At 48.5% G+C, this 27,033-nt stretch overlaps 1 protein-coding gene across 1 annotated transcript in view; it reads left to right on the top strand.

Annotated features, from left to right (window-relative positions):
* The window catches only part of CSF2RB (colony stimulating factor 2 receptor subunit beta), a 101,145-nt gene that overhangs the window by 12,414 nt on the left and 61,698 nt on the right, over positions 1-27,033 (top strand). Inside the window, exons 3-6 of the mRNA XM_075320838.1 lie at positions 6,153-6,282; positions 8,150-8,319; positions 11,253-11,404; positions 18,899-19,064. Coding sequence (XP_075176953.1) covers positions 6,153-6,282; positions 8,150-8,319; positions 11,253-11,404; positions 18,899-19,064 — 618 coding nt within the window. The remainder of the gene's footprint in view (positions 1-6,152; positions 6,283-8,149; positions 8,320-11,252; positions 11,405-18,898; positions 19,065-27,033) is intronic.

Here is a 27,033-nt window from a genome sequence, read left to right as displayed (position 1 = left end):
TCTACAGGTCCGGGAGCACTTGGGCACCAGCGATCATAATATGGTAAGCTTCAACGTAATATTCAATAGAACATTTCAAAGGGGGAATGCTAAAACCTGGAATTTTAGGAAAGCTGATTTCAACAAATTAAGGGAAGAGCTTAAATGTGTAGATTGGGACAAAGTCATGGTAACTGGGGATACCGAACATAAATGGGGTAAGTTTAAGGATATACTACTAGAGTCCTGTAAAAAACGTATACCCTCTGGTAATAAAATGTCCAGGAATAAAAAGAAACCACTATGGATAAATAAGACTGTACAAAGTAAAATAAAACAAAAACAAAGGGCATTTAAAATTTTAAAGGCTGAGAATACAGAAATAGCATTTCAGAAGTATAAAGATATCAATAGGAAATGTAAAAAAGAAATCAAACAAGCAAAATTAGCTACTGAAACAAAAATCGCCAATGACATTAAAATAAATCCCAAAATCTTTTATAAATACATTAATGCCAAAAGGAAAACAAAGGATAGTATCGGCCCCTTAAAATATAATAACAAGTTAGTTATAGAGGACAAACAAAAGACTGAGATATTAAATAGGCATTTCTCATCTGTATTCACCAAGGAACTGACTGTACCAGGGATCATTCAACAAGTGAAAAATCAAAGTCCACCACCTGATATAATTAAGTTAACACAAGATGAAGTACGCCTACGTCTGAGTAAATTAAACATTGACAAATCCCCAGGGCCAGATGGCATTCATCCACGAATATTGAGGGAATTGAGCTCCGTAATTGACAAACCGCTGTATCTCATCTTTTTAGACTCACTTGTAACAGGGTTGGTGCCTCAGGATTGGAGGATTGCTGATGTGGTACCGATATTTAAGAAAGGTAAGAGGGTAGATCCAGGCAACTACCGTCGAGTAAGCCTGACATCAGTAGTATGCAAAGTTTTTGAGGGCATTTTAAGGGATGACATGCAAAAATATATTGCAGAAAATAATATGATAACTGACAAACAGCATGGATTCATGAAAGATAAGTCGTGTCTAACCAACCTGTTGGGGTTCTATGAGGGGGTAAGTTCAAACCTGGATATTGGTAATGCAGCTGATGTGATTTATTTGGACTTTGCAAAGGCATTTGATACTGTCCCACATAATAGCCTTATACTAAAGCTCCAGAAGCAAGGACTGGGGGACACAATATGCAACTGGGTAAGGAATTGGCTAAAAGATAGGAAACAAAGAGTAGTCATAAAGGGTACATTCTCTAAATGGGCTATAGTCAGCAGTGGGGTGCCGCAGGGATCTGTACTTGGACCGATTCTTTTTACTCTCTTTATTAATGACCTTGTGGATGGGATTGATAGTACAGTGTCAGTCTTTGCCGATGACACCAAACTATGTAGGATATTAAAAACTGACCTGGATAGTACAATATTACAAAAAGATCTGGATAAGATGTCAGAATGGGCAGATACTTGGCAAATGAGATTTAATGTTGATAAATGTAAAGTAATGCACCTAGGACGGAGTAATCCTATAGCTGCGTATACATTAAATGGAAGTAAGCTCGGGACTACAGAACAGGAGAAGGACTTGGGTATTCTCATTACAAGTAAGCTGAGCAGCAGCACTCAATGTCAGGCAGCAGCTGCTAAAGCAAACAAGATTTTAGGGTGTATAAAAAGAGAGATTAGATCCCGTGATCCCAACGTATTGTTACCCCTCTATAAATCACTTGTAAGGCCACATCTGGAATACGGGATCCAGTTTTGGGCTCCACATTTTAAAAAGGACATTCAGAAGTTAGAGTCAGTTCAAAGGCGGGCAACTAGACTATTACAAGGAATGGAAGGCCTCCCATATGATGACAGGTTGAAAAAGTTAGATATGTTTAGCTTAGAAAAAAGACGTCTCAGAGGAGATCTCATTTATATGTATAAATACATGTGTGGTCAATATAAAGGACTGGCACATGACTTATTTCTTCCAAAGACAGTACTAAGGACCAGGGGGCACTCACTGCGAGTGGAAGAAAAGCGATTCCGACAGCTAAATAGGAAAGGGTTCTTTACAGTTAGAGCAGTCAGACTGTGGAATGCCCTACCACAAGAGGTAGTAATGGCAGATACTATAACAGCTTTTAAAAAAGGGCTGGATGATTTCCTCAGTACACAAAACATTGTTGGTTATAAATGACTTAGTGACTAAATGTAGAACTGGTGGAGGAAGGTTGAACTAGATGGACCTAGGTCTTTTTTCAACCTAAGTAACTATGTAACTATGTAACTATGTAACCAATGATTGGCTTGTATAAGCAGACCGGCAAACAAAACTGTAGGTGGTTCCTCTAAACAGACCATTAAACGATCGTCGATCAGTTTGTATATAGTCGGTCAATGGTTGTTTAATGGCCAAGGTCAACAGGTTTAAATGCATCTTGAGCTTCTGAAGGTCTCACGGTGCCTTGTCTTCCTCCATCAACTGGAATTAATATAAATATTTTGTGGAACTGAATGAACATCAAAAAGATGTGGAAAATAGCTGCTAGCCAAAGAAATGTTTGGCTGCGGTTGGGTTCACATTATGTCTGTGTCCCTGCTCATGACTCCGATGTGCCCTCATGTTTCGCCATGACTGGCTTCATCAGGGACATAAGCGGGCTTTACACGATGCGACATCGCACCCGCCCACGTCGGTAGTGCATCACAAGGTGATTGCTGCCGTAGTGAACAGTATCGCACAATCTCACACGCAATTACCTGTTCACCGACGTTGCTGTGGCCGCCGAACAATCTCTCCTTTGAGGGGGAGGTTCGTTCGGCGTCACAGCAGCGTCACTAAGCAGCCACCCAATAGAAGCGGAGGGGCGGAGATGAGCGGCTGGAACAGCCTGCCCACCTCCTTCATTCCTCATTGCTGGCGGCCGCTGGTACGATGTTGTTCCTCGTTCCTGCGGTGTCACACATAGCGATGTGTGCTGCCGCAGGAACGACAAACAACCTGCGTTCCAAATGAAGAACGATTTTTTTTAAAAATGAACGACGTGTAAACGACAAACGATTTGACACCTTTTTCCGATCATTACTGATCGTAAAAAGGTGTCACACACAACGACATCGCTAACGAGGCCGGATGTGCATCACTAACACCGTGACCCCGACGATATCTTGTTAGTGATATTGTTGTGCGTAAATGGGCCTTAAGGCTATAGCTTTATTCCCTGATGAAGCCAGTCATGGCGAAATATGTCAGGCAGGTTAATACTTGGGAATTTTAATTAGCAGATATAAGGGTGGGAAGGGACATTATATAGGAATATATAGGAATACAACAATTAGTTGGTCCGCGGCCAACTGATATCATAATCTATATGAGGAATTAATACTATTAATATCCTATCCTTTTTCTGTTTTTTTTTTATTATTTTTATTAGTTGTGAAATAAAAGTTTTATCTTAAGTTAGGGTACCTGCAGTTGCCCTCGGGCAAATCATGTTTACAACTGAAATGACAGATACCACCAGAAAATTGGTGAGAAGGAGCACAAGATTTCATATTTGGGCTCATTAAAGTCAATGACTCCTTGAAGCATATCCTAATTGTATTTTTTTTCAAGTATTCAGAGGAAAGCTCCTAATCAAGAATGGGCATGTGAACAGTTTAAAAATGTCTTTCAGACTTACCTCCAATATCACTCTTAAGGCCTCCATGCAGATTACACTAATGTCAGCTGAACCCGCCAATATCGACGGTCTCTCCTAACGGTCCACTATATATGGGCGCACTGGCCGACTGATGGTTGGGAGAGATGTTTATGTTGTATATCCAATTTCGGATTGCCAATAACATTGTTCTCCCAGAGATAAGTCAATGGCTTTTTTATTGAGAACTCATAAGTATTTGGATGAAACAGTGCTCTAGTGTATGGGAAAGTTGGTTGAGATAGGTGTTGCCAGAACAAATGGCCAAAGCATTGTTCAGCCAACAGCCATCTAATATGTATAGAATATCTAGGCTTCACACAGAAAATCAGGACATAGTGGATTTTTGCTCGAGAGACAGTTGTGCTCCACCAAACATCAACACTAAACAAGGGTCTACGTCCTAGACATCCTTCTAACGATTACCCTACTCTGTCCACAATATTATATATTATATGGCCAAACGATGGGATATCCTGAAATGTCCACTGTTATAAGTCAGTAATTATAATTCAATATATCGAATAGACCTGGCTCACTATGTGGTAGGGTGCTCAGGAGAAAACAGTCAACTAAAATCCAAAATTAATCTCCGGCACTCCAATTGGAGAAGAAAGAACACAGTCTGGGTTTCTTAGGTGCTTTTTTATTGTAAGAAAAGTAAATAAAAAAGTCTGTCTCAACGTTTCGGTCTCGATGGGACCTTTATCGAGAGTTCTATCAGACTAAGACATTAGAGTTAGTATACGAATTGCACCAACATGGAACCGTGTGGGTCATCACAAAAGGGTAAGGAAGTAAGTGTGAACACTGTGACCATATACTGAAATGTCAAAGTCAGCCGGTGGGTGTTGCCAGATGAATCGTGCAATGGCGTTCTGTCAGAAAAGTAGTGGAGAAGGTTTACAGTTGATATTGATATCCTAGCCAGGATATGTTTAGAGGTAGCAGGGAATGCCCTGTTGGGCAGCAGCGGTCTCCTGTACTTGCTGCAAGCTCATATACTTCTAGGTGACGAGCATATATGTTCTTAGAGGGGGGTTAACTGGCATAAGGACTGGCCCTGTATTGCAGGATCTTCCCAAAAGGAATGCTTAAGGTGAGCTGGTCAGAGGACCCATGGGGAGCATAGGGGGACCTGCGTCCGGTAGAGATCCTGGCTGGCTGCCCTGCCAAGATCTCTACCGGACGCAGGTAGAACTCTCGATAAAGGTCCCATCGAGACCGAAACTTTGAGACAGACTTTTTTATTTACTTTTCTTACAATAAAAAAGCACCAAAGAAACCCAGACTGTGTTCTTTCTTCTCCAATTGGAGTGCCGGAGATTCATTTTGGATTTTAGTAATTATAATTCAGTCTGTTCACCCTTCCACCATGAATTACTTTCTCCCATCTCTGTATGTCGTATTGTAGACCATATACCATACATCTTACATGCCTTGTCTAGTCTCATGTTTGTTAAAGAACCCCAGGTTATTAATATTTAGACTTGTCTATGCAAGTGTCACATGGAGTTTTGCAAAAACTGTCATGGTGGCATTGGTTTCTGTTCACATTGCAGATTCTGACACTCTACCCAATGGTTTCTCTGGTGTCTGCGGTCAACACAGGCAGACTCTGGTGTCAACCTGCGGTGTGCTGATTCATAGGCAGACTAGCAATAGTTACCGTATCTCTGCTAGTCTGCTTGCTCCTTTAATCACATGTTGTGGGGAGACCTATCACATCTTCTCCCCTCCCATTTATTCTGGTGGAATCCTTCTACCCAAGCTAGCTATAGTTTATTCTATGTTGGTCTGTGAGGTGTAATGTCCTAGAATTTTAGGTGAAAATTGTGTTTTAGTGTGCTTACTGCTTGGAGCGGTTGTAGAGTTTACCACTGTAGTTTTGTTCTTCCTTCCTGCTCTTGTTTTTCCTCCTGAATCTCTTATTGTCTTTACCTTTGTGTGTGCTTGCTGTGTGACAGAGTTTTGGTTTTTCCCTTGTTTGTCTTTCTTTGTGGTTTCAACATGCTCCTGTCCTTTCCTGGGTGGAGGGGGAATCAGATGAGGAATGGTCAGGAGTAGGGCCAGGAAGGAGACTCTGGACTCTCCACCATCAGAAGTATCCCTGAGCTTAGGGATAGCGTAGGGCCCTCTAGCTTAAGGGACAGCTTAGGAGCCCCAGTTCCCCAGTGTCCCAAAGTTATTGTGACAGCAAGTCTCATCCAAGTACTAACAAAAATAGAGTATGTTGCCATTTGTTTTCACATGGACATTTGGAGCAGCCCTATTGAATAAAATTGGTTCGAAAACTGTTATTTATCATGGAGAGCAAATGTGTGAACGTAACCTAATAATGATGTCAGTAAAAATTTGAGCCAAAAGCAATATCTTGACTACTTTGCCAAGTCTGTCATGTCGCTTGATAACTACAAGCCTGATTTGATTGTCTACCTTATGTTACTCTTTTAGGTTCCGCACTTCGAGATTCTCTTACCTGTGTGAACAACTACAAAACGCACTGGAAATGTAACTGGAAGTTGAGTGAAGAAGCTCATGAACTTCTGCCCATGAACCTAATTTATCGCAGTGATTTGACCAGGTACTGCACTTCCGTGACAAACTTAACAGTCTAAAACCCTGAGAAATAGAATTTGTCTTGTCTCACGACAGTAGAGTTAGGGCTCATTCAGACGTCTGTTTTCACGTACGAGTTCTATCCATAGATTGATCTCGTACCTAGTATAGTCTATGAGGCTGTTCATATATCCAATGATTCTTCGTTGCAACATTCTCCAGTACATCTCAGAGGTATGTCTGATTTTGATCTGTGTTGGATATCCAATGCAAGTCTATTTGTCCATGAGAAAGTCAGACCGCACTCTGATGCCATCCCAGTTCTGTCTGTTTTTATGGACTGCTAGATAGAAGATAAAGGAATGGGTTTTTTTTGTCTATCATCCGAGAAAAACTGATGAAACTTAAGGGTACTTTACACGCTGCAATATCGGTACCGATATCGCTAGCGAGCGTACCCGCCCCCGTCATTTGTGCGTCACGGGCAAATTGCTGCCCGTGGCGCACATAATCGCTCGGACCCGTCACACGCACTTACCTGCCTAGTGACGTCGATGTGACCAGCGAACCGCCTCCTTTCTAAGGGGGGGGTTCGTTCGGCGTCACAGTGACGTCACTAAGCGGCCACCCAATCGAAGTGGTGGGGCGGAGATGAGCAGTACGAACATCCCGCCCACCTCCTTCCTTCCTCATTGCCAGCGGCCGCAGGTAAGGTGAGGTCCCTCGTTCCTGCGATGTCACACATAGCGATGTGTGCTGCCGCAGGAACGACGAACAACATCGTACCTGCAGCTGCAACGATATTTGGTAATAGGGGAGCATGTCAACGATAAACTATTTTGCACGATTTTGCGACCTTTTTTGATTGCACGTAGGTGTCACACGCAATGACATCGCTAACGAGGCCGGATGTGTGTCACGAATTCCGTGACCCTAACGACATCGCTTTAGTGATGTCGCCGCGTGTAAAGAGGCATTTACACCAATCTCGGATGACACTTTGATGAAACTCGAATCAAAAATGATTAAATTGAAAAAAATAGATCTCAGACTGTGGCCATAGAAATATGCAAAAAAAAGCTAAATAAAGACCTTCTGAAGAAGAAGGTCCTTAATTAAGGACCTGCTGAAGAAGCCGTTGTTTGGGGTTAAAAGGGCTGTCTTCTTTTTATTAATCTGCTGTTGGGGATATGATTTTAAGGCACTATATAAATATTTCAGGTTCTCCTCTTGTGTTAGGCCTCCTTCATATGTTCATATAAAACATGTACGTAATGAAACGGTACCGGAGTCTACAGTGTTTTGGATCAGAATGTCATCTATATACGGTCTCTAGGTCCGTTCTTACATTGAGTGTGTCCTCAGTATTTTGGTATGTCACCAGTCTCATCCTTGTTTTTCCAGTATGGACAAAGAGAGAAAAAAAATTACAAAGATTCTCCTATACTATGCAATGTTTATACACATACAGCACACGGATGGCACACGGACTATACACTTATGACAACCATGTTCTGGACGTGTTTTTCCCAGACCTATGGACTGGTATTGGCCCTTGTCAGCCATGCTGCCGGAAAAAATGGACATATCTCTGTTTTTGTTGCACAGACATAGGATCTGTGCGAAAACAAACTAACAAATATATAGCTGCACTCTGAGACGCTAAGATAAACAAACATTGAATACAGGAATTTGGACATCCATTACTGCTAAGGAAAAAACATTTTAAAATTGAGACACTTAGTGTATAAAATAGGCCAGTTTAATGTGAGCCCAGCAGCCAGCATCAAGGCGTATCTCTCTTTTCTGGCTTCCTACCTAAATGCCTCTACCTGAGCAGAGAAGTTATATAAAGGATGATTATAATGTCTGTATTTTTTTCACAATTGTAGTGGTGAGGATCGACAGTGTGAACCAGAAAACTCTGTCAAGATAAAAGAGGGAGAAGTATATATAACCTGTCAAATTAATGAAATGTTCATCTACACAATGAATACTACATTCCACTTTGAACCAAAGCGAGATGTGAGTAAAGAGACTTACGTCATCCCAAAATATAAAGGTAAGTCCTTAGACTAGAAATCCATGGAGATCTCAAAAATACAATATCAGAATAAAGCCAATAACAATGAGAGTTCTGTGCTACAGTATTGTAGCCCGGAGCGGTAGTCATAGGCGAGGATTTCACTTCATTCCCCTAGCATGTTACAGAGTAGGGGGTTTAAGTATGTGTGGATGTTTGACTTTGTCGCAGCGGTACTTCTCGGCCACAAGCCAGCTACCAGGGGCGTAATGACCGCAGTTGCAGAGGTCGCCATTGTGACCGGGCCCGGCAGGTTAGGGGCCCGCTATGCAGATCAGCAGCCGGCTCATTTCTGTGAGAGAGGAGCTGCGCTGTTCTGTCATAGACTACGTGTCCGCTATATGACCTGTGAGTCAGGGGGGCCCGTTATCAGTGGTGGCGGCACTGGGCCTCCCTCAACAGTCATCACACACAGCAATGATGAAGCTTCAGCGGCACGGCGCCGCTTGATGTTTCATCAATCTCCCCTTGTGCCTGCGCGGTGACGTCACTCCTGTGCAATTGCTGTGCTGAGGCATGCAGAGCGCAGGACAGGACAATGCTGACCAGAGCAGCATGGGAATGAGGAGAGAGGTGAGGACAGAGCAGCGGTGAAACAAGGAGAGGTGAGTACTTGTTGTGTTTTGTTTTTTTTTTGTTTTTTTTTATAAATCAGTCAGTAGACGATTGCCAGAGGCCTGGGGGGCTGCATTATACATGGAGGGCTGGGGGCTGCATTATACATGGAGGCCTGGGGGCCTGCATTATACATGGAGGCCTGGGGGCCTGCATTATACCTGGAGGCCTGGGGGGCTTCATTATACATGGAGGCATGGGGGGGCTGCATTATACATGGAGGCATGGGGGTCTGCATTATACATGGAGGCATGGGGGGGCTGCATTATACATGGAGGCATGGGGGGCTGCATTATACATGGAGGCATGGGGGGGCTGCATTATACATGGAAACATGGGGGGCTGCATTATACATGGAGGCATGGGGGACTTCTCACTAGGCATTAACATCTTAGTAGAGAAGAGATCTGCTTTTCTGTTACGGTTGTAGACAAGATCACACCGACTATCAAGGAGGAAGGGGGCACTTGATGCATCGCTGTAACCTGAGTATCTAACCACACAAGTCAATTAGAGTACCCGGTACGGCTATGCTCCTTCTTCGGGATCACTCTTCGAGTTGGCAACTCAGTGTCAGTGGCCATCAGCCAAAACTGACCCGCTACTATCCACACTGTTCACACAAGCCTGTTCGATGGGGAGGGCTCTCTTTGGTCCCTCAATTTGCCTCCAAGGGTTTAAGCCTAAATCCGGTCATGGTCACCTTTGCTTCCTCCTGCCCATTACTTCTCCATTGACCTACTTTACACACCACACTAACTAACACCTCTAAAATCAGGAAAATCCCAACATTATATCCCCTTCACCTTGGGCCGGCTTCTTTAGTTAACCCTCTCAGCCCCGTCACTTTTCCCCTAAGCCTAAGCTTCCCATCCAACTAGGGAACCCAGGACTAGTAAGGTGACATCTAATGGCGGCTGTTAGCACTGCGCCCATAGACACACACATAGGGAACTTAAAAATCTTATGGCCACTACACATATACATTATACATTCTTATAAAAGCAATGAGGTTTCCAGAGGGTTGTATGTTATAGGCTACTCTCTTACATTACCAAAATGGAGCTCCAACCCCTATAATAGTACAGTGACACCCCTTTGAAATGAACATAACTTCAAATTAATACATTAATGAATGTTAAGCTCAAAACTCATTTGCTTAAAGGAAACTCGTCACCTTGGAAACACTTTTACCTGCTGATACGGGGTTAATAAACAGGTAAATAGCATTCCAATGCTTCCTGACACTTAAGTGGAAGTGAAGCTACTGGGAGAAAATGAACTTATTTCTTCCTGGGAGCCGTCGGCTTTCAGTCATGGGGCACGTACCTAGAGGCTACAGTCATTTCTCATGGCATGCCTCAATATACTATGAGCTGTGGCTATGAAAAGTGAAAGTGTTGCGTCATGCCTACTGCACAGTATAATGAGCGGTGCTGTGAGCAATGACTGTAGCTGCTCCCTGCTCCGCCCCATGACTGAAAGCTCACAGGAGGAAATAAGTTTATTTTCTCCCAGTAACTGCACTTTTAGTAAGGAGTCAGTATAGAATTTTAATGCTATTTACCTGCAGATTAACCCCATATCTGCAGATAATGGCGTCACAATGCTATCCTACTAAAAATGCAGTTACTGGGAGAAAATTCACTTATTTCCTCCTGGGAGCCATAAGCTTTCAGTCATGGAGGTGTGCACATAGAGGCTAGAGTCATCACTCATAGCACTCCTCACTGTACTGTGAGCAATGGCTATGAAGAGTGAGTTGTCAAAATGCTGGGGCATGCCTACTGCTGAGATAAGTGAGCGGTGCTGTGAGTGATGACTGTAGTTGCTCCCTGCTCCGCCCCCTTGACTTTAAGCTGGCAGCTCACGGGAGGAAATAAGTTCACTTTTTCCCAGTAACCACACTTCTAGTAAAGGTGTCTTGGCAGCAATGTTATGCTATTTGGATGCAGATTAACCCCCATATCGGCAGGTGAATGGCATCATAATGCTGCCTAGGTGCCTTACTAAAAGTGCAGTTACTGGGAGAAAATTAAATTATTTCCTCCCAGGAGCTGCCAGCTTTCAGTCATAGGGGCAGAACAGGGAGCATCAATATGACAGCTTTCCTTTAAATGACGTTTCTGAATACAATCTATAGGATATTTCAAAAGTAAGGGTGAACCAAGTTGGAAACAAGACTGATAGACTTGTGCCTCTTGTTTTTGTGCTTGAAAAGATAGATGAGCATTGTAGAAAAAAGGAGACAGACCTTATTTTTTGTCCATTATTGATGATTTTTGTTTAATTCGCAGTTCGGATGCCACCACCAAAAGGGCGAATAGTCCAAAAGTCTGGTTCAAATAATGGATCAATAATTCTACGCTGGAGGATGCCTGCAAATTTCTACTCTGAAAATGTACTATACCAAGTCGCCTATTATAGAAAGGACTGGGAGTCTTGGGAGGTATCATTATAGCTCCTATAAGGGTCTGGGAGTTGGGTCGGAGATGATGTAGAACTACATTGGTATCAATCGTAGAGGATACATCCACAGTACAAAGCACGGACACAATAATAGGACCAGACTCAATTTAATAGCTCCAGATATAGTATACAGATTGTGTAATAATACCAGGCAAAGTGCACAGATACAATAATAGCACCTTCCATAAATCATAGTTTTGATAATATTACCAGATACAGGGGCTACTTTATCAAGCTAAATGCACCAATATTTAGTAAATGTAGGAATATTTTAAGGCTGACTAGTCAACGATTACACTGTCTAAAGGTCCCCACAAAGAAAAGATAGCTGTCACAGTGATTTTCGAGAAAACAGGGGACAGGTGCTCCTAGACTGGCCCTAAGGCTAGGGGGGTCCTAGCTATCCCTGATCTCAGAGTTACCTCTGAAGGTGAGGATGTCTGAGCCGCCTTCCTCTCCCTGCTCCTACCCAGCCATGATCTTATACCCCTACCCCCTACCCCAGGGGAGGGCTGAGACAGGAGTGTGATTAAACCCATAGAAATAGACAGACAGGGGAAACCAAAACTTTATCTCACAGCTCCACAACAACTCCAAGCACAATGTAATGCAATCACCAGCAGGACTGGGACACAACAACACACAAACCAACACAGCAATAAGCTATAGTTGGCGTGAGAGGACAGATTCCACCTTAGGAAGTCAGCAAATGTGATAGGCTTCTAGCAATCTATGTGCAGCCGTTTCTTAAGACGGAAATGTGACTTGTCCCTGACTGGAGTAACATTTTTGCCGAGGTGCACAGATCACTGATCTGATGTGCCAAATTTATCCAGTGAATTTGGGGCACCTTCTTCCTGCGCGTCCCTCTATTAAGACTTGCATACAAAACGCCAGACTAAACTATTACGTATGTAATAATTTACATGTTTAATAGTAACAGCCTTAGTGCTATGAAATAATATATACAGCGGGTGAAATAAGTATCGAACACGTCACCAATTGTCAATTGTAAGTATATATTGTTAGGGCCAGATGGACGGGTAGACCCTGGAGGTGGATCCACTGGGCCGAACTCCCGGATGAGGGAAAGGAGTCCGGTAGCCGGAGCACTGTAGGTAGCAGGACAGTCCGTGCACTGAGAGCAAATGGAGAAGTCCCTGGGACCACGAGGTCACGGATGGTGGTCCGGGTGACGGAGCTAAGGTTCGGAAGCCGTGATGGTGTCAGGCAGGGTCCGGAACCGTTGGAGCGAGATGACGGGTCACCGCAGGGATCCGAGATGGTACGGACTGTCAGGATGGCAGATGGGCAGCGTTCGGGGTTCGAGATACAGCAGGACCGGATGGCGTTGCAGGATCGGCTCTAGAAGACAGAGAGGTAAGTATCTCATAGAACACAAGGAGACCTGACTCCTAGCTTGGGAAAACACGAAGAACAGGCCCCGCTCCCTTGGACATTAACCCCCTATATACCCTGTACCTGAGTGCATCATTTCCTGTTAATTGACACTGGCCCTTTAAGAAAGGTTCAGTGACCGCGCGCGCGCCCTAATGCGCATGCGCGCGGCCCGGGTGCCAGAAGCCAGGGCAGGAAGCTGAAGGGAGGACACAGGGGAGCCGGCCAGGGACTGGGAAGCCGTCGGGCGCCGGGAGCGGAGACCAGGGGGCCTGGGAAGTGCGGGCACCGGAGGCTGGAGAGCGGGGAGCGTGGCAGGTGAGCCGGGGAGCGGAGCTGAGGACCCGGGGATCAGAGCAGGGGACCCGGGGAGGGGATCCGAGGACCCGGGGAGCGTGACAGTACCCCCCCCCCCACGCCCCCCCTCCCCGCAACCGGGACAGGAAGGCACGGATAAGAGGAGTGCCCACGTTCTCCCTGGGCTCCCAGGATCTATCCTCAGGACCATACCCTTCCCAGTCCACCAGGAAGAACTGTCGACCACGTACGGTCTTCATGGCCACGATATCTCTTACCGCATAGATGTCGTCCTCAGCAATAGGAGGAGGGGCCGGACTGGCGGCAGCGGAGAAGGGACCAAGGACAACCGGTTTGAGCAGAGAGACGTGAAAGGAGTTGGGTAATCTCATCGTGGCCGGGAGCTGCAGTTTGTAGGAGACCTCATTGATCTTGCCGAGGACTTTAAACGGTCCGATGTAGCGAGGTCCCAGCTTGTAGGATGGTATCTTCAGTCGGATGTATTTGGAAGCAAGCCAGACGAGATCTCCCGGAGAGAAACACGGAGGATCCAGACGTCTCTTGTCCGCATGTCTCTTCATCCGCAGGGAGGCACGTGCAAGGGAGGCCTTAACAGAGTCCCAAATGGATGTAAAGTCACAGAGTACTGCATCAGCAGCAGGGATGTCCGAGGAAGAGGATACAGGCAATGGGACAGACGGCTGAAGTCCGTAGACGACATGGAAGGGAGAACTGGAGGAGGACTCACTGACGTGGTGATTGTGGGAGAATTCAGCCCAAGGAAGAAGCGTGGACCAATCGTCATGATGGGCGTTCACGTAGTGACGCAAGAAAGAGGTCAATATCTGATTGATCCGTTCCACTTGGCCATTCGACTGAGGATGGTAGGCTGAGGAGAAGTCCAGAGTCACTCCCAGATGTTTGCAGAGAGCCCTCCAGAAGCGGGAGGTGAACTGAGTTCCTCTGTCGGACACTATGTGTGATGGAAAGCCATGCAAGCGGAAGATGTGCTGTATATAGGCGTCCGCGAGTTCCTGAGCAGAGGGCAGTCCAGCCATAGGAACGAAATGGGCCATTTTAGAGAACCGATCCACCACGACCCATATGACTGTGTGTCCGGAGGATAATGGCAAGTCTGTAATAAAGTCCATCGCTATGTGTTGCCAGGGAACTGAGGGTATGGGCAGAGGCAGAAGACGGCCGTATGGCAGGTGTTTGGGTGTCTTGTTCCTGGCACAGGAGGAGCAGGCAGAGACAAAAGAGGCGACGTCCGTGCGCAGGGATGGCCACCAGTAATGACGTACAATAGCGCTCCATGTTTTCTTCTGACCTGCATGACCGGCTGTTTTCGAGGCATGGCCCCAGTGTAACACTTTTTGCCTGTCAGCCTCAGAGACATAAGTCTTCCCAGGTGGTATCTGGGCCAGGGTGACAGGAGCCACCGGAATAATCTTACTTGGACAGATGATGGGTTGAGATGTCTCCTCCTCCTGTTCCAGGGGCACGAAAGACCTAGACAAGGCATCAGCGCGAACATTCTTGTTCGCGGGTCGGAAATGAAGCTGGAAGTCGAACCGGGCAAAGAATAAGGACCACCTGGCTTGTCGTGGGTTCAGTCGCTGAGCAGTCCGCAGGTATTCCAGGTTTTTGTGGTCCGTGTAAACAATGACAGGGTACACTGCTCCTTCCAGAAGATAGCGCCATTCCTCCAGAGCCAGTTTGACCGCTAATAGCTCTCGGTCACCGATGGTGTAATTGCGTTCAGGCGCGGAGAAGCTCTTGGAGAAGAAACCGCACGTCACCATCTTCCCGGAGGAGGACTTCTGCATGAGTACTGCTCCGGCTCCCGAGGAGGAGGCATTCACCTCCAAGGTGAACTGGCGGTTTAACTCTGGACGGTGGAGTACAGGAGAGGAGGCAAAGGCTCGCTTTAGAGCGCCAAACGCGGCGTCGGCCGCAGGTGACCAGTCCTTTGGATTAGCCTCCTTCTTGGTCAAGGCGGAGAGAGGAGCAGTCAGAGCCGAGAAGTGAGGAATGAACTGGCGGTAATAGTTAGCGAATCCCAGAAAACGTTGGATTGCCTTCAGTCCAGAAGGAGGAGGCCAGTTGAGAATGGAGGAGACCTTCTTGGGATCCATCTGCAGTCCGGTATCGGTGATGAGGTACCCCAGGAAGGGGATAGAAGACTGTTCGAAGACGCACTTCTCGTACTTGGCGTACAGACGATTCTCTCTCAGTCGTTGTAGAACCAGTTGCACGTTCTCTCGGTGGGTCTGGAGGTCCGGAGAGAAGACAAGGATGTCATCCAGATATACCACCACACAGACGTAGAGAAGGTCCCGAAACACATCGTTCACTAATTCTTGGAAGACTGCTGGTGCGTTGCACAGGCCGAAGGGCATCACGCAGTATTCATAATGCCCATCGCGAGTGTTGAACGCGGTCTTCCATTCATCCCCTGAGCGGATACGGACCAGGTTGTAGGCACCCCGAAGATCCAACTTGGTGAACACACGAGCTCCTCTGAGCCGATCAAACAATTCGGGGATGAGCGGCAGGGGGTACTTGTTTTTCACGGTGATTAGGTTCAATCCCCGGTAGTCTATACATGGGCGTAGGTCACCCTCTTTCTTCTTTACGAAGAAGAAGCCTGCTCCAGCAGGAGAGGAGGATCTCCGGATGAATCCCTTAGCCAGGCTCTCTGTGATGTACGTAGACATGGCCCTTGTTTCGGCTGGAGATAGTGGATATATCCGTCCTCGAGGTGGTGTAGTTCCCGGGAGCAGGTCAATGGCACAATCGTAAGGACGATGTGGCGGGAGTACTTCGGACTCCTTCTTATCAAAGACGTCCACGAAGGACCAATAGGCTGAGGGCAGTCCTGGTAGGGACTCGGGAACCGGAGGTCGCCGGATGGGTTGTATGGTCTTCAGACATCTCTCATGGCAAGAAGACCCCCATCAAGTGATATCGCCAGTGCCCCAGCTGACTGAAGGCTCGTGTGTCCGCAACCAGGGAAGTCCCAGCAGGATTTGATGTGACATATGTGGGAGGACGTAGAGAGCGATGTTCTCGGTGTGCAGAGCACCGATACGCAGTTCAAGCGGCTTGGTGATCCAGGAGATGGTGTCAGAGAGGGGTCTCCCATCCACAGAGGCAATCACTAGGGGCTTGTCGAGTGGAGTAACAGGCACCTGGTACTTGTCCACCGTGGTCTGCTGGATGAAATTGCCTGCTGCCCCAGAATCGAGGTACGCCTCAGCCGTAAACCGCGTCTCTCCCGTTGTCACTTGCACAGTCCATGTAACTGGGTCTGAGAGAGTCCCAGCACCTAGGGTGGCCTCTCCTACCAACCCTAGGCTTTGGAGTTTCCCGGCCTCTCTGGACAGGCGCGTAGCAGGTGTGTGCCCTCTCCGCAGTAAAAGCAGAGACCCTTGGCGAGCCGCTCTGCTCGACGTTGTTCCGACTGTCGCACATGGTCGATCTGCATGGGCTCATGGACGGAGACACCAGAGGCCGTTGACTGGAGTACGGTGGGCTTCGGTGGAGGAGAGGAATGCCTTACCGGACGTCTCTCACGGGACAGCTCTTTGGACCGCTCCTGAAAGCGTATGTCCACTCGAGTCGCTAGGGTAATCATGGCGTCCAGAGTGGACGGTACATCACGTCCAGCCAGCTCATCTTTGATTCGACCCGATAGTCCTTCCCAGAAGGCGGCGGTTAGGGCCTCGTTATTCCACCCGAGTTCTGAAGCCAAGGTGCGGAAACGGATGGCGTATTGACCCACCGTCAGTGTTCCCTGACGTAACCGGAGAAGTGATGACGCAGACGCGGAGGCGCGTCCAGGTTCGTCAAAAGTGCTGCGAAAGGCCTGCAGGAACTCCTGGAGGTTCTTGGTCATAGGTTCCTCCTTCTCCCACAAGGGGTTCATCCACGCCAGTGCCTCGCCCTCTAGGTGAGACATGATGAAGGCGACCTTGGCTTGGTCGGAGGCAAACAGATGTGGCAGCTGCGTGAAATGGAGGGAGCATTGGTTTATAAACCCCCTGCAGGTCTTGGGATCTCCGGCGTACCGGGTTGGTGAGGCCAAACGCAGTCTGGAAGCATCCGAAGAGGCGGCCACGGGAGCGGGGGTCGTGGCTTGACTAGTGGAGGCTCGGGATGTCGAAGACGTGACTGCCGCTTGTAGCGTGGTCAGGCGGGTGTCCACGGAAGTCATAAAGTTCAGCATGCGGGTCTGGACTTCACGCTGGCGTTGGAGTTCCTCATGCAAGGCCGCTAGTGCTTCGGCGGGATCCATGGCCTGTTCTTACTGTTAGGGCCAGATGGACGGGTAGACCCTGGAGGTGGATCCACTGGGCCGAACTCCCGGATGAGGGAAAGGAGTCCGGTAGCCGGAGCACTGTAGGTAGCAGGACAGTCCGTGCACTGAGAGCAAATGGAGAAGTCCCTGGGACCACGAGGTCACGGATGGTGGTCCGGGTGACGGAGCTAAGGTTCGGAAGCCGTGATGGTGTCAGGCAGGGTCCGGAACCGTTGGAGCGAGATGACGGGTCACCGCAGGGATCCGAGATGGTACGGACTGTCAGGATGGCAGATGGGCAGCGTTCGGGGTTCGAGATACAGCAGGACCGGATGGCGTTGCAGGATCGGCTCTAGAAGACAGAGAGGTAAGTATCTCATAGAACACAAGGAGACCTGACTCCTAGCTTGGGAAAACACGAAGAACAGGCCCCGCTCCCTTGGACATTAACCCCCTATATACCCTGTACCTGAGTGCATCATTTCCTGTTAATTGACACTGGCCCTTTAAGAAAGGTTCAGTGACCGCGCGCGCGCCCTAATGCGCATGCGCGCGGCCCGGGTGCCAGAAGCCAGGGCAGGAAGCTGAAGGGAGGACGCAGGGGAGCCGGCCAGGAACTGGGAAGCCGTCGGGCGCCGGGAGCGGAGACCAGGGGGCCTGGGAAGTGCGGGCACCGGAGGCTGGAGAGCGGGGAGCGTGGCAGGTGAGCCGGGGAGCGGAGCTGAGGACCCGGGGATCAGAACAGGGGACCCGGGGAGGGGATCCGAGGACCCGGGGAGCGTGACATATATACTATAAAGGGGATATTGACATGAATATCTCACTAGATATCGGTAACAATCCACCCAATCCACATAGGTAAAGAAATCAAACCATAGATGTCCAGAAATTAAGTTAGATGCAATAATTAGGAATAACACAGGGAAAAAGTATTGAACACGCTTACTGTATAACAATCAAGCATCGACTTGATTTCTCAGTTCTACTTAGTTAGGAGTTGTTTACTAATCGGACAACCCCTTCTCATTCCCCATGTTTGCCTCCCGTTAAAATGTCAACACTTATACTCCCCTCCGGTGCCGGCACTGTTCCAGCAGTGTCGTCACTCACTCTCATGTGACTTTGTTATGACATGTGATTCCTGCAGCCAATCAGCATTGGCTTCACTCTCCCCAACTTTGGATGAATTGATCATCAATAGATAGACTGATCTGCGGCTCTGATAGGTCCTAATATGTGGAAGTGAAGCCGGTGATGATTGGGCACATGGTTTGCGCGACATAACAACATCACATGAGCACTGGGAGATCGAGTGCTGACACCGCTGGAACAGCACCAGCCCTGGAGATGAGTATGAGTGCTGTTATTTTAAGGGGGGCAAATACTGATTGAGAAGAGGTTGTCCAAGTAGTGGACATCCACTTTAATAGTCATCTCATAACCTGGAGCTAATTAATTTTACTCTTCACCCTTCAGGATGCTGTTTTACTCAATGTTATGGGAAAGACAGAGCTCAGCTTCAATCCTGAGCAGTTTGTTCCAGGGAGCACCTACCTGTTCAGAGTCCGCTGTGTTCCAGACAAAGACCAACTATACCGTAGTGCCTGGAGTGACAATATAGCATGGACGAAGCCTGAAGAAGGTATTTATGGACAAAACAAAGATATTGTTACGGTTGCTGCGAGCACTGGAGACTATGTCCAGATTTGTTGCTACTGCACATGTGCGAGCGCTGGAGACTAAGTCCAGAGTTCTTGCTACTGCACATGTGCGAGCGCTGGAGACTAAGTCCAGATTTCTTGCTACTGCACATGTGCGAGCGCCGGAGACTAAGTCCAATCTTGGAGCCATTGCACATGTGCGGGTGACATCATCGCTGACACGAGGTCACATGTCTCTGACACCTTCTATGCCGATTGGTCGCTGGTCATGTGCTTGTGACGTCTTGCTCGGTGATAGGCCAGCATGACGTCACTCCTGTCGTTCTGGCAGCGGATTGGCTCTGGTGTCCTCCATCTTGGATGAGGCACAGAGTCTATATAAGACCCTGACACACGCCGCATGGTGCTCAGTCCTCTTGGTTCATGCATATGAGTAGACGCTCTGTGCGCGTTCCTCTAGGCATTCCTCTGTCTATGCTAGGTGAGCGCTACCGGCAGGGTAGCGTTCTTATACCTTACAGCTTCGGCTGCTGTCCGTATCCTTACCTCTTAGGGGAGCGGACATAGGCAGGTGCCTGAGGCACATGGTCTGGCTGGGCCTTGTGATTCTACTCGTAGGTGGACGTTGCCGCTAGGGTAACGTTCCTTATACTGCGTCTGGCAGTTGTTCGTATCCTCGCACACTAGGGGAGCGAACAGAGGTAGGAGCTTTGTGCGGCTTACGCTGCTGTTCGTCTCTTTTGCACCACTAGAAGAGCGGACCTAGGCAGGTGCCATATCTAGTGGTTCGTGTCCTCGCACACTAGTGGAGCGAACGCAGGTAGGAGCTTTGTGCGGCTTATGCTGCTGTTCGTCTCTTTTGCACCACTAGAAGAGCGGACCTAGGTAGGTGCCATTTCGCACACATTGCCTTTGTCTCTGTGATTATTAACAGAGATCATTCCACACACCCTCCAAGTAAGGGAGGAATTGCTTTACTTACTTATTATATTTACTTACTTATTATATCCTTCTGTGAGTTAACAGAGGTATTGCACTCTGCCATAGTCTGCAGCAAAGTCTTTGCACGGTGGACCCTGACTGTCTGATACTCCTTTCGGTTATTATCAGACAGCCCCCCGTAACATTAGGACTGAGCCAAGGGTCTGGCAGTTATGGCAGAATATCAGCAGTTACACCGTTACATACAAGTACTTGAGTCACGGCTCAAGAGTATAGAGGATAAACCTCAGACCATGGTGACATCTGCACATGATCCTCGACTTGCTCTGCCAAACAGATATTCTGGCGATGCCAGATCATGTCGTGGTTTCATTAGTCAGTGTCAGATACACCTAGAGGTCAACTCTTCTCGCTTCTCTACGGAGAGGTCCAGAGTAGGCTTTATCATCTCCTTACTTCAGGACAAAGCCTTAGAATGGGCGACTCCCCTATGGGAGCGCTCTGATGTGGTTACTCTGAGACATCAAGACTTTCTTGATGCTCTTAAGGCGGTATTCATGGGTCCGCAGGTTACCCATGATGCGGCCCTGAGACTGTTAGATCTATCTCAGGGTTCGTTATCCACTAGTTCTTATGCCATTGCTTTTAGAACTCTGGTGGCAGAACTAGATTGGCCAGAGAAGGTGTTGATTCCTATCTTCTGGAGAGGGTTGGCAGGCTATGTCAAGGATGCCCTTGCTACTCGTGAGGTCCCTGCTTCTCTGGAGGACTTGATCACAGTAGCAACGAGGATCGATGTACGCCATAAGGAACGTAGACTCGAGGTCTCTTCCTCACGCCCTAAGCATCGGGCTATTCCAGTTGTTGAGGGTCCACTACCATCTTCCTCAGCATCTGAAACATCTCCAACTCCTATGGAGTTAGGTCATACGTTCTCCAGACTACGCAAGTCTGGTCCTCCTATATGTTACGTATGTCGTCAGGCTGGGCACTATGCCAACAAGTGTCCTAGTCGTCAGGGAAACTCCCTGGCCTAGTAACCATTAGAGGGGGGTTACTAGAGACGTCTTCTGCACCCTCTAAGTGTTGTATCCCAGGTCAGCTCTCGTTATCTGAGAATACATGGCCTATTATGGCTTTTGTGGATTCCGGAGCTGACGGGATTTTTGTGTCCTCAGGATTTGTAAAGGGACACAATATTCCCTCTATCATGTTAGAGGCGCCTATTCCTGTCCGTGTTGTTAATGGAACTATGTTGTCTGACTCCATTACATTGAGGACAGTTCCCTTGCGCCTTTCCCTGTCTCAGGGTCACATAGAGGAGATTTCTTTTCTTGTTTTGCCTGAGGGTATAGACGACGTCCTTCTGGGTCTTCCATGGCTTCGGACTCATGCTCCTCACATTGACTGGGAGTCTGACAGCATTATTAGTTGGGGTTCGAAATGTCAGTCCCGATGTCTTCCCTTACCACCTAAGGTCGTTGCGGTTGCATCAACTGATCTCTCTCCCATACCTACACCCTATTTGGATTTCGCTGATGTGTTCTCCAAACAGGGTGCTGAGGTTCTTCCACCCCATAGGCCGTATGACTGTGCCATAGACCTTATCCCAGGTTCGGTTCCACCTAAAGGCAGGGTTTACCCCCTGTCGATACCTGAGTCGGAGGCCATGTCGACCTATATAAGAGAGAGTTTAGAGAAGGGGTTCATTCGTAAGTCTGTCTCTCCCGCGGGAGCTGGGTTTTTCTTTGTTCGGAAGAAAGAGGGTGATTTGCGTCCCTGCATAGATTACAGGGGTCTCAACGCAATCACAATAAAGAACAAATACCCATTACCTTTAATTTCGGAGCTCTTTGACAGACTGAGAGGAGCTCAAGTTTTTACGAAGTTGGATCTGCGGGGTGCGTATAACTTGGTACGAATTCGAAAGGGTGACGAATGGAAGACCGCTTTTAACACCCGAGACGGTCACTATGAATACCTCGTCATGCCTTTTGGGTTATGTAATGCACCCGCAGTATTTCAGGACTTCGTAAACGATGTGTTCAGGGATTTACTGTTATCCTCAGTAGTGGTGTATCTAGACGACATCCTGATTTTTTCTCCTGATCTGGAGACTCATCGTCAGGATGTCGTTCGTGTCCTTTCCCGTTTAAGGGAGCACTCATTGTTTGCTAAACTCGAGAAATGTGTATTCGAGCAGTCCTCATTGCCTTTTTTGGGTTACATTATCTCACAAGAGGGTCTGGCTATGGATCCTGCGAAGCTCTCTGCTGTCCTGCAATGGTCCGAACCTCATTCCTTGAAGGCGGTGCAACGCTTCTTAGGATTCATAAATTATTACAGGCAGTTCATACCCCATTTTTCTACTTTGGTAACCCCTTTGGTGGCCTTGACTAAGAAAGGTGCTAATCCCAAAGCCTGGTCTACTGAGACATCTCAGGCTTTTGAGGCAGTAAAAAGACACTTTTCAACTGCTCCCGTTCTTCAAAGACCCGATGAGAATAAGCCCTTCCTCTTAGAGGTTGATGCCTCTTCAGTGGGTGCTGGTGCGGTCTTGTATCAAAAGAACGGTGCAGGTAGAAAAAGGCCGTGTTTCTTCTTTGCTAAAACCTTTTCACCGGCAGAGAGAAACTATACCATTGGGGATAGGGAACTGCTCGCCTTGAGATTAGCCTTGGAGGAGTGGCGTCACTTGCTGGAAGGAGCGAAACATCCTTTCCAGGTCTATACAGACCATAAGAATCTGACGTACTTACAAACCGCTCAGCGTCTGAATCCTCGCCAAGCCCGCTGGTCCTTGTTTTTCTCCCGCTTTCACTTCTCCATCAACTATCTGTCTGGGAGTAAGAATAACAAGGCAGATGCCCTGTCTCGCTCTATGCTTTCTACCCAGGAAGAGATTGACGAACCTCGTCTTATCCTTCCCTCCAGGGTTTTTCATACGCTCTCCCCTGTGACGTTAGACCAAATCCCACCGGGCAAGACCTTTGTTCCGCCTGATCGACAGAATGATATACTGTCATGGGCCCACACCTCAAAGGTGGGTGGGCATTTTGGTATTAGGCGGACACGAGAGTTACTGGAGAGGTGGTATTGGTGGCCACACTTAGCCAGCCACGTCAAGAGATATGTCGGTTCCTGCTACTCGTGTGCTCGCAACCGTCCATTACGGCAGAGACCGGCTGGGCTCTTGCATCCTTTACCAGTGCCAGATAGACCATGGGAGGTGGTAGGCATGGACTTTGTGGGTGATCTTCCATGTTCACAGGGACATAGATTTGTGTGGGTCATTACGGACCATTTCTCCCGGATGGTTCATCTCGTACCGTTATCGAGAATCCCATCTTCCAGGGTACTAGCCAAACTATTCCTCAAGCATGTCTTTAGGCTTCACGGGATGCCAGATCGTATCATTTGTGATAGAGGCCCGCAATTTACTTCCCGTTTCTGGCGAGATCTTTGTAGCCTTCTGCAAATTGAGTTGAATCTCTCTTCGGCATACCATCCGGAGACTAATGGTTTGGTTGAACGTACCAATCAATCTATGATTATATACCTTCGACACTTTGTTGCTGAGAACCACGATAACTGGTCCTCCCTCCTACCCTGGGCAGAATTTGCCCTTAACAATTCGCTGGCTGAGGCCACTGGGCAGACACCGTTCGTACTCAATAGTGGGCAACACCCTAGGGTACCGGTACCGTTTCCCGCTGCTGCACCTCCTCCTCTTGTGGCCGACTGGGCAACTAATGCCAGAGAGGTTTGGGATCGGACTCAAGAGTCGATCCAAGCAGCTAAGGACCGTATGAAGACGGTGTCCGATCGGTTTCGTCGCCCGGCTCCTGTCTTTTCTCCAGGGGACTTTGTGTGGCTCTCTGCAAAACACGTGAGACTTAGAGTGAGCTCTGTCAAATTTGCTCCTCGCTTCCTTGGTCCTTATGAGGTTCTTCGACAGGTAAATCCTGTAGTCTATCAATTGAAGTTACCTGTCCATCTTAGGATTCATGACAAATTCCATGTCTCACTGCTAAAGCCGGCTATTTTACCTCACGCTCGTGAAGTGCACTCTCCTGCCTCTGATTCCTCTCGCTCTAGCTATGAGGTCCGAGCCATAGTTGGTTCTAAGATGGTTAGAGGGCGCAGGTTCTTCTTGATAGATTGGGAGGGCTATGGCCCAGAACATCGCTCTTGGGAGCCTGAGGAGGCTGTCCATGCTCCCGACTTAGTTGCCGATTACCTGCGTCGCCGGGAGGGGGGCCCTTGAGGGGGAGGTACTGTTACGGTTGCTGCGAGCACTGGAGACTATGTCCAGATTTCTTGCTACTGCACATGTGCGAGCGCTGGAGACTAAGTCCAGAGTTCTTGCTACTGCACATGTGCGAGCGCTGGAGACTAAGTCCAGATTTCTTGCTACTGCACATGTGCGAGCGCCGGAGACTAAGTCCAATCTTGGAGCCATTGCACATGTGCGGGTGACATCATCGCTGACACGAGGTCACATGTCTCTGACACCTTCTATGCCGATTGGTCGCTGGTCATGTGCTTGTGACGTCTTGCTCGGTGATAGGCCAGCATGACGTCACTCCTGTCGTTCTGGCAGCGGATTGGCTCTGGTGTCCTCCATCTTGGATGAGGCACAGAGTCTATATAAGACCCTGACACACGCCGCATGGTGCTCAGTCCTCTTGGTTCATGCATATGAGTAGACGCTCTGTGCGCGTTCCTCTAGGCATTCCTCTGTCTATGCTAGGTGAGCGCTACCGGCAGGGTAGCGTTCTTATACCTTACAGCTTCGGCTGCTGTCCGTATCCTTACCTCTTAGGGGAGCGGACATAGGCAGGTGCCTGAGGCACATGGTCTGGCTGGGCCTTGTGATTCTACTCGTAGGTGGACGTTGCCGCTAGGGTAACGTTCCTTATACTGCGTCTGGCAGTTGTTCGTATCCTCGCACACTAGGGGAGCGAACAGAGGTAGGAGCTTTGTGCGGCTTACGCTGCTGTTCGTCTCTTTTGCACCACTAGAAGAGCGGACCTAGGCAGGTGCCATATCTAGTGGTTCGTGTCCTCGCACACTAGTGGAGCGAACGCAGGTAGGAGCTTTGTGCGGCTTATGCTGCTGTTCGTCTCTTTTGCACCACTAGAAGAGCGGACCTAGGTAGGTGCCATTTCGCACACATTGCCTTTGTCTCTGTGATTATTAACAGAGATCATTCCACACACCCTCCAAGTAAGGGAGGAATTGCTTTACTTACTTATTATATTTACTTACTTATTATATCCTTCTGTGAGTTAACAGAGGTATTGCACTCTGCCATAGTCTGCAGCAAAGTCTTTGCACGGTGGACCCTGACTGTCTGATACTCCTTTCGGTTATTATCAGACAGCCCCCCGTAACAGATATACATAGATATATAGATATATACGGTATATATATGTGACACCCTGGACCCCAGGGGTCACAGGTAACAACAGCTACCACATTACACATACACCGGCACCCCTTGTGAGGACACACCCGTCACCCAAAAGGGAGACCTGATACCTCCCTCAGGGCCAGTAGGGCACACCAGGTGGGCGGAGTCAGGTGGAAAGACATGCGCACCAAGGAGACTACTGTCCTGAGGCAGGAAATACAAAGGAGTCGAGCTTGTACAGTGACAGTGAGAGGAGCGGAGTTGTAGAGCTGTCAGGGACCCGGGTAGGAGCCTGGGACCCTTGAACCGTCAGGCAGGCAGACGGTGGTGGCCGCCTGCAGGAGTACTGGTACAGCAACCGGCGGAACCGTAGGGACCGGGCCAGGGTTGGAGCCCGCCGGCCCTGAACCGGGGAGTCAACCGTGTACCGGAGCACCAGAATCCGGGTACTCAGACCCCGTCCTAGCTTAGAAGCCACTGAGTATAGGCAAATTAACTGATTGCAGGCTGGACCTCACGGGTTCATCCTCACCCAAAGTCCTGAAAGAAGGCAAAAACCCACCGATACTGGGTGAGAGCCACCGCCAAGGGCCAAACATCCGACGGGCCAGCGCCTGCGGGCAACCGAGGGCTCCTCCGGCAGCTCAACGCCGGGGAGCGGGCTACCACTGTCCAGGCAGGGGAGCCAAAAACCACAACAAGAGGTGCAAGGGAAAGGGGCAACCATCAACCTCACAAGGGGACACAAGCAGCCGGCTGCGGGACCCGACCAGACCCGAACTTTGGTTTACCAGTGACTCTGAGTGTGAATTAATCGTGAGTACACCAGTGCCATCCGTGTACGATAGCGCACCGCAGCACGGCACCCTGCACCCCGACAACAACACCGTCGCCAGTCGTCCCCACCGGGCCCCGGGACACACTGCCCCTACCCACGGAGGGGCTAGCATCTAAGCTGCGGCCGCAACACCGATCCCGGACGAGCCCACCTTCACTCCAGCCGCAGCGGTGATGCATCCCGTCACCACGACCCGTGGGTGGCGTCACGACCCGTTAGACGACAACGCGGCCCTCCCCAGCTGCGCGCCTCGTCCCACACCACCACCCTACTGCCTCCCCCCCTTAACAGAGCGACGTGGCCCCTGGTCCGGAGGCGCTCGTGCCACCGACAACCCGAGCCCGGTCATCGAGCGGCTCGGCCCGAGCAGCGAAGAAGCAGCCGGGCACCTTTTAGGGCGGTACATATACATATATATATATATATATATATATATATATATACACACAGACTCTAAGCAAAAGGCGGTTATGTAAATCTATCAGCAACTACATTTTCTCTCTGCTGCTCTGCTGACAACCTCCTGAAATATCATAGTAGAAAAGTAGACAGCATCACAGGGGTAATCTTCAATATTCTTTATTCCATCCAGACAAACAAGCAACCTTTCACCCTACAATTTGGCTTTATCAAGTGTGTTTACATGCTTGATAAAGCCCAATTGTAGGGTGAAACATTGCTTGTTTTCCAAATGGATAAAGAATTTTGAAGATTACCCCTGGGATGCTGTATACTTTTCTACAATGATATGGTA

The sequence above is a fragment of the Anomaloglossus baeobatrachus genome, chromosome 8 (genome assembly GCF_048569485.1).
Source record: "Anomaloglossus baeobatrachus isolate aAnoBae1 chromosome 8, aAnoBae1.hap1, whole genome shotgun sequence".
Classification (NCBI taxonomy): domain Eukaryota; kingdom Metazoa; phylum Chordata; class Amphibia; order Anura; family Aromobatidae; genus Anomaloglossus; species Anomaloglossus baeobatrachus.
The sequence above is the reverse complement of the archived record's forward strand: the minus strand, read 5'-3'. Positions and strand labels throughout refer to the sequence as shown.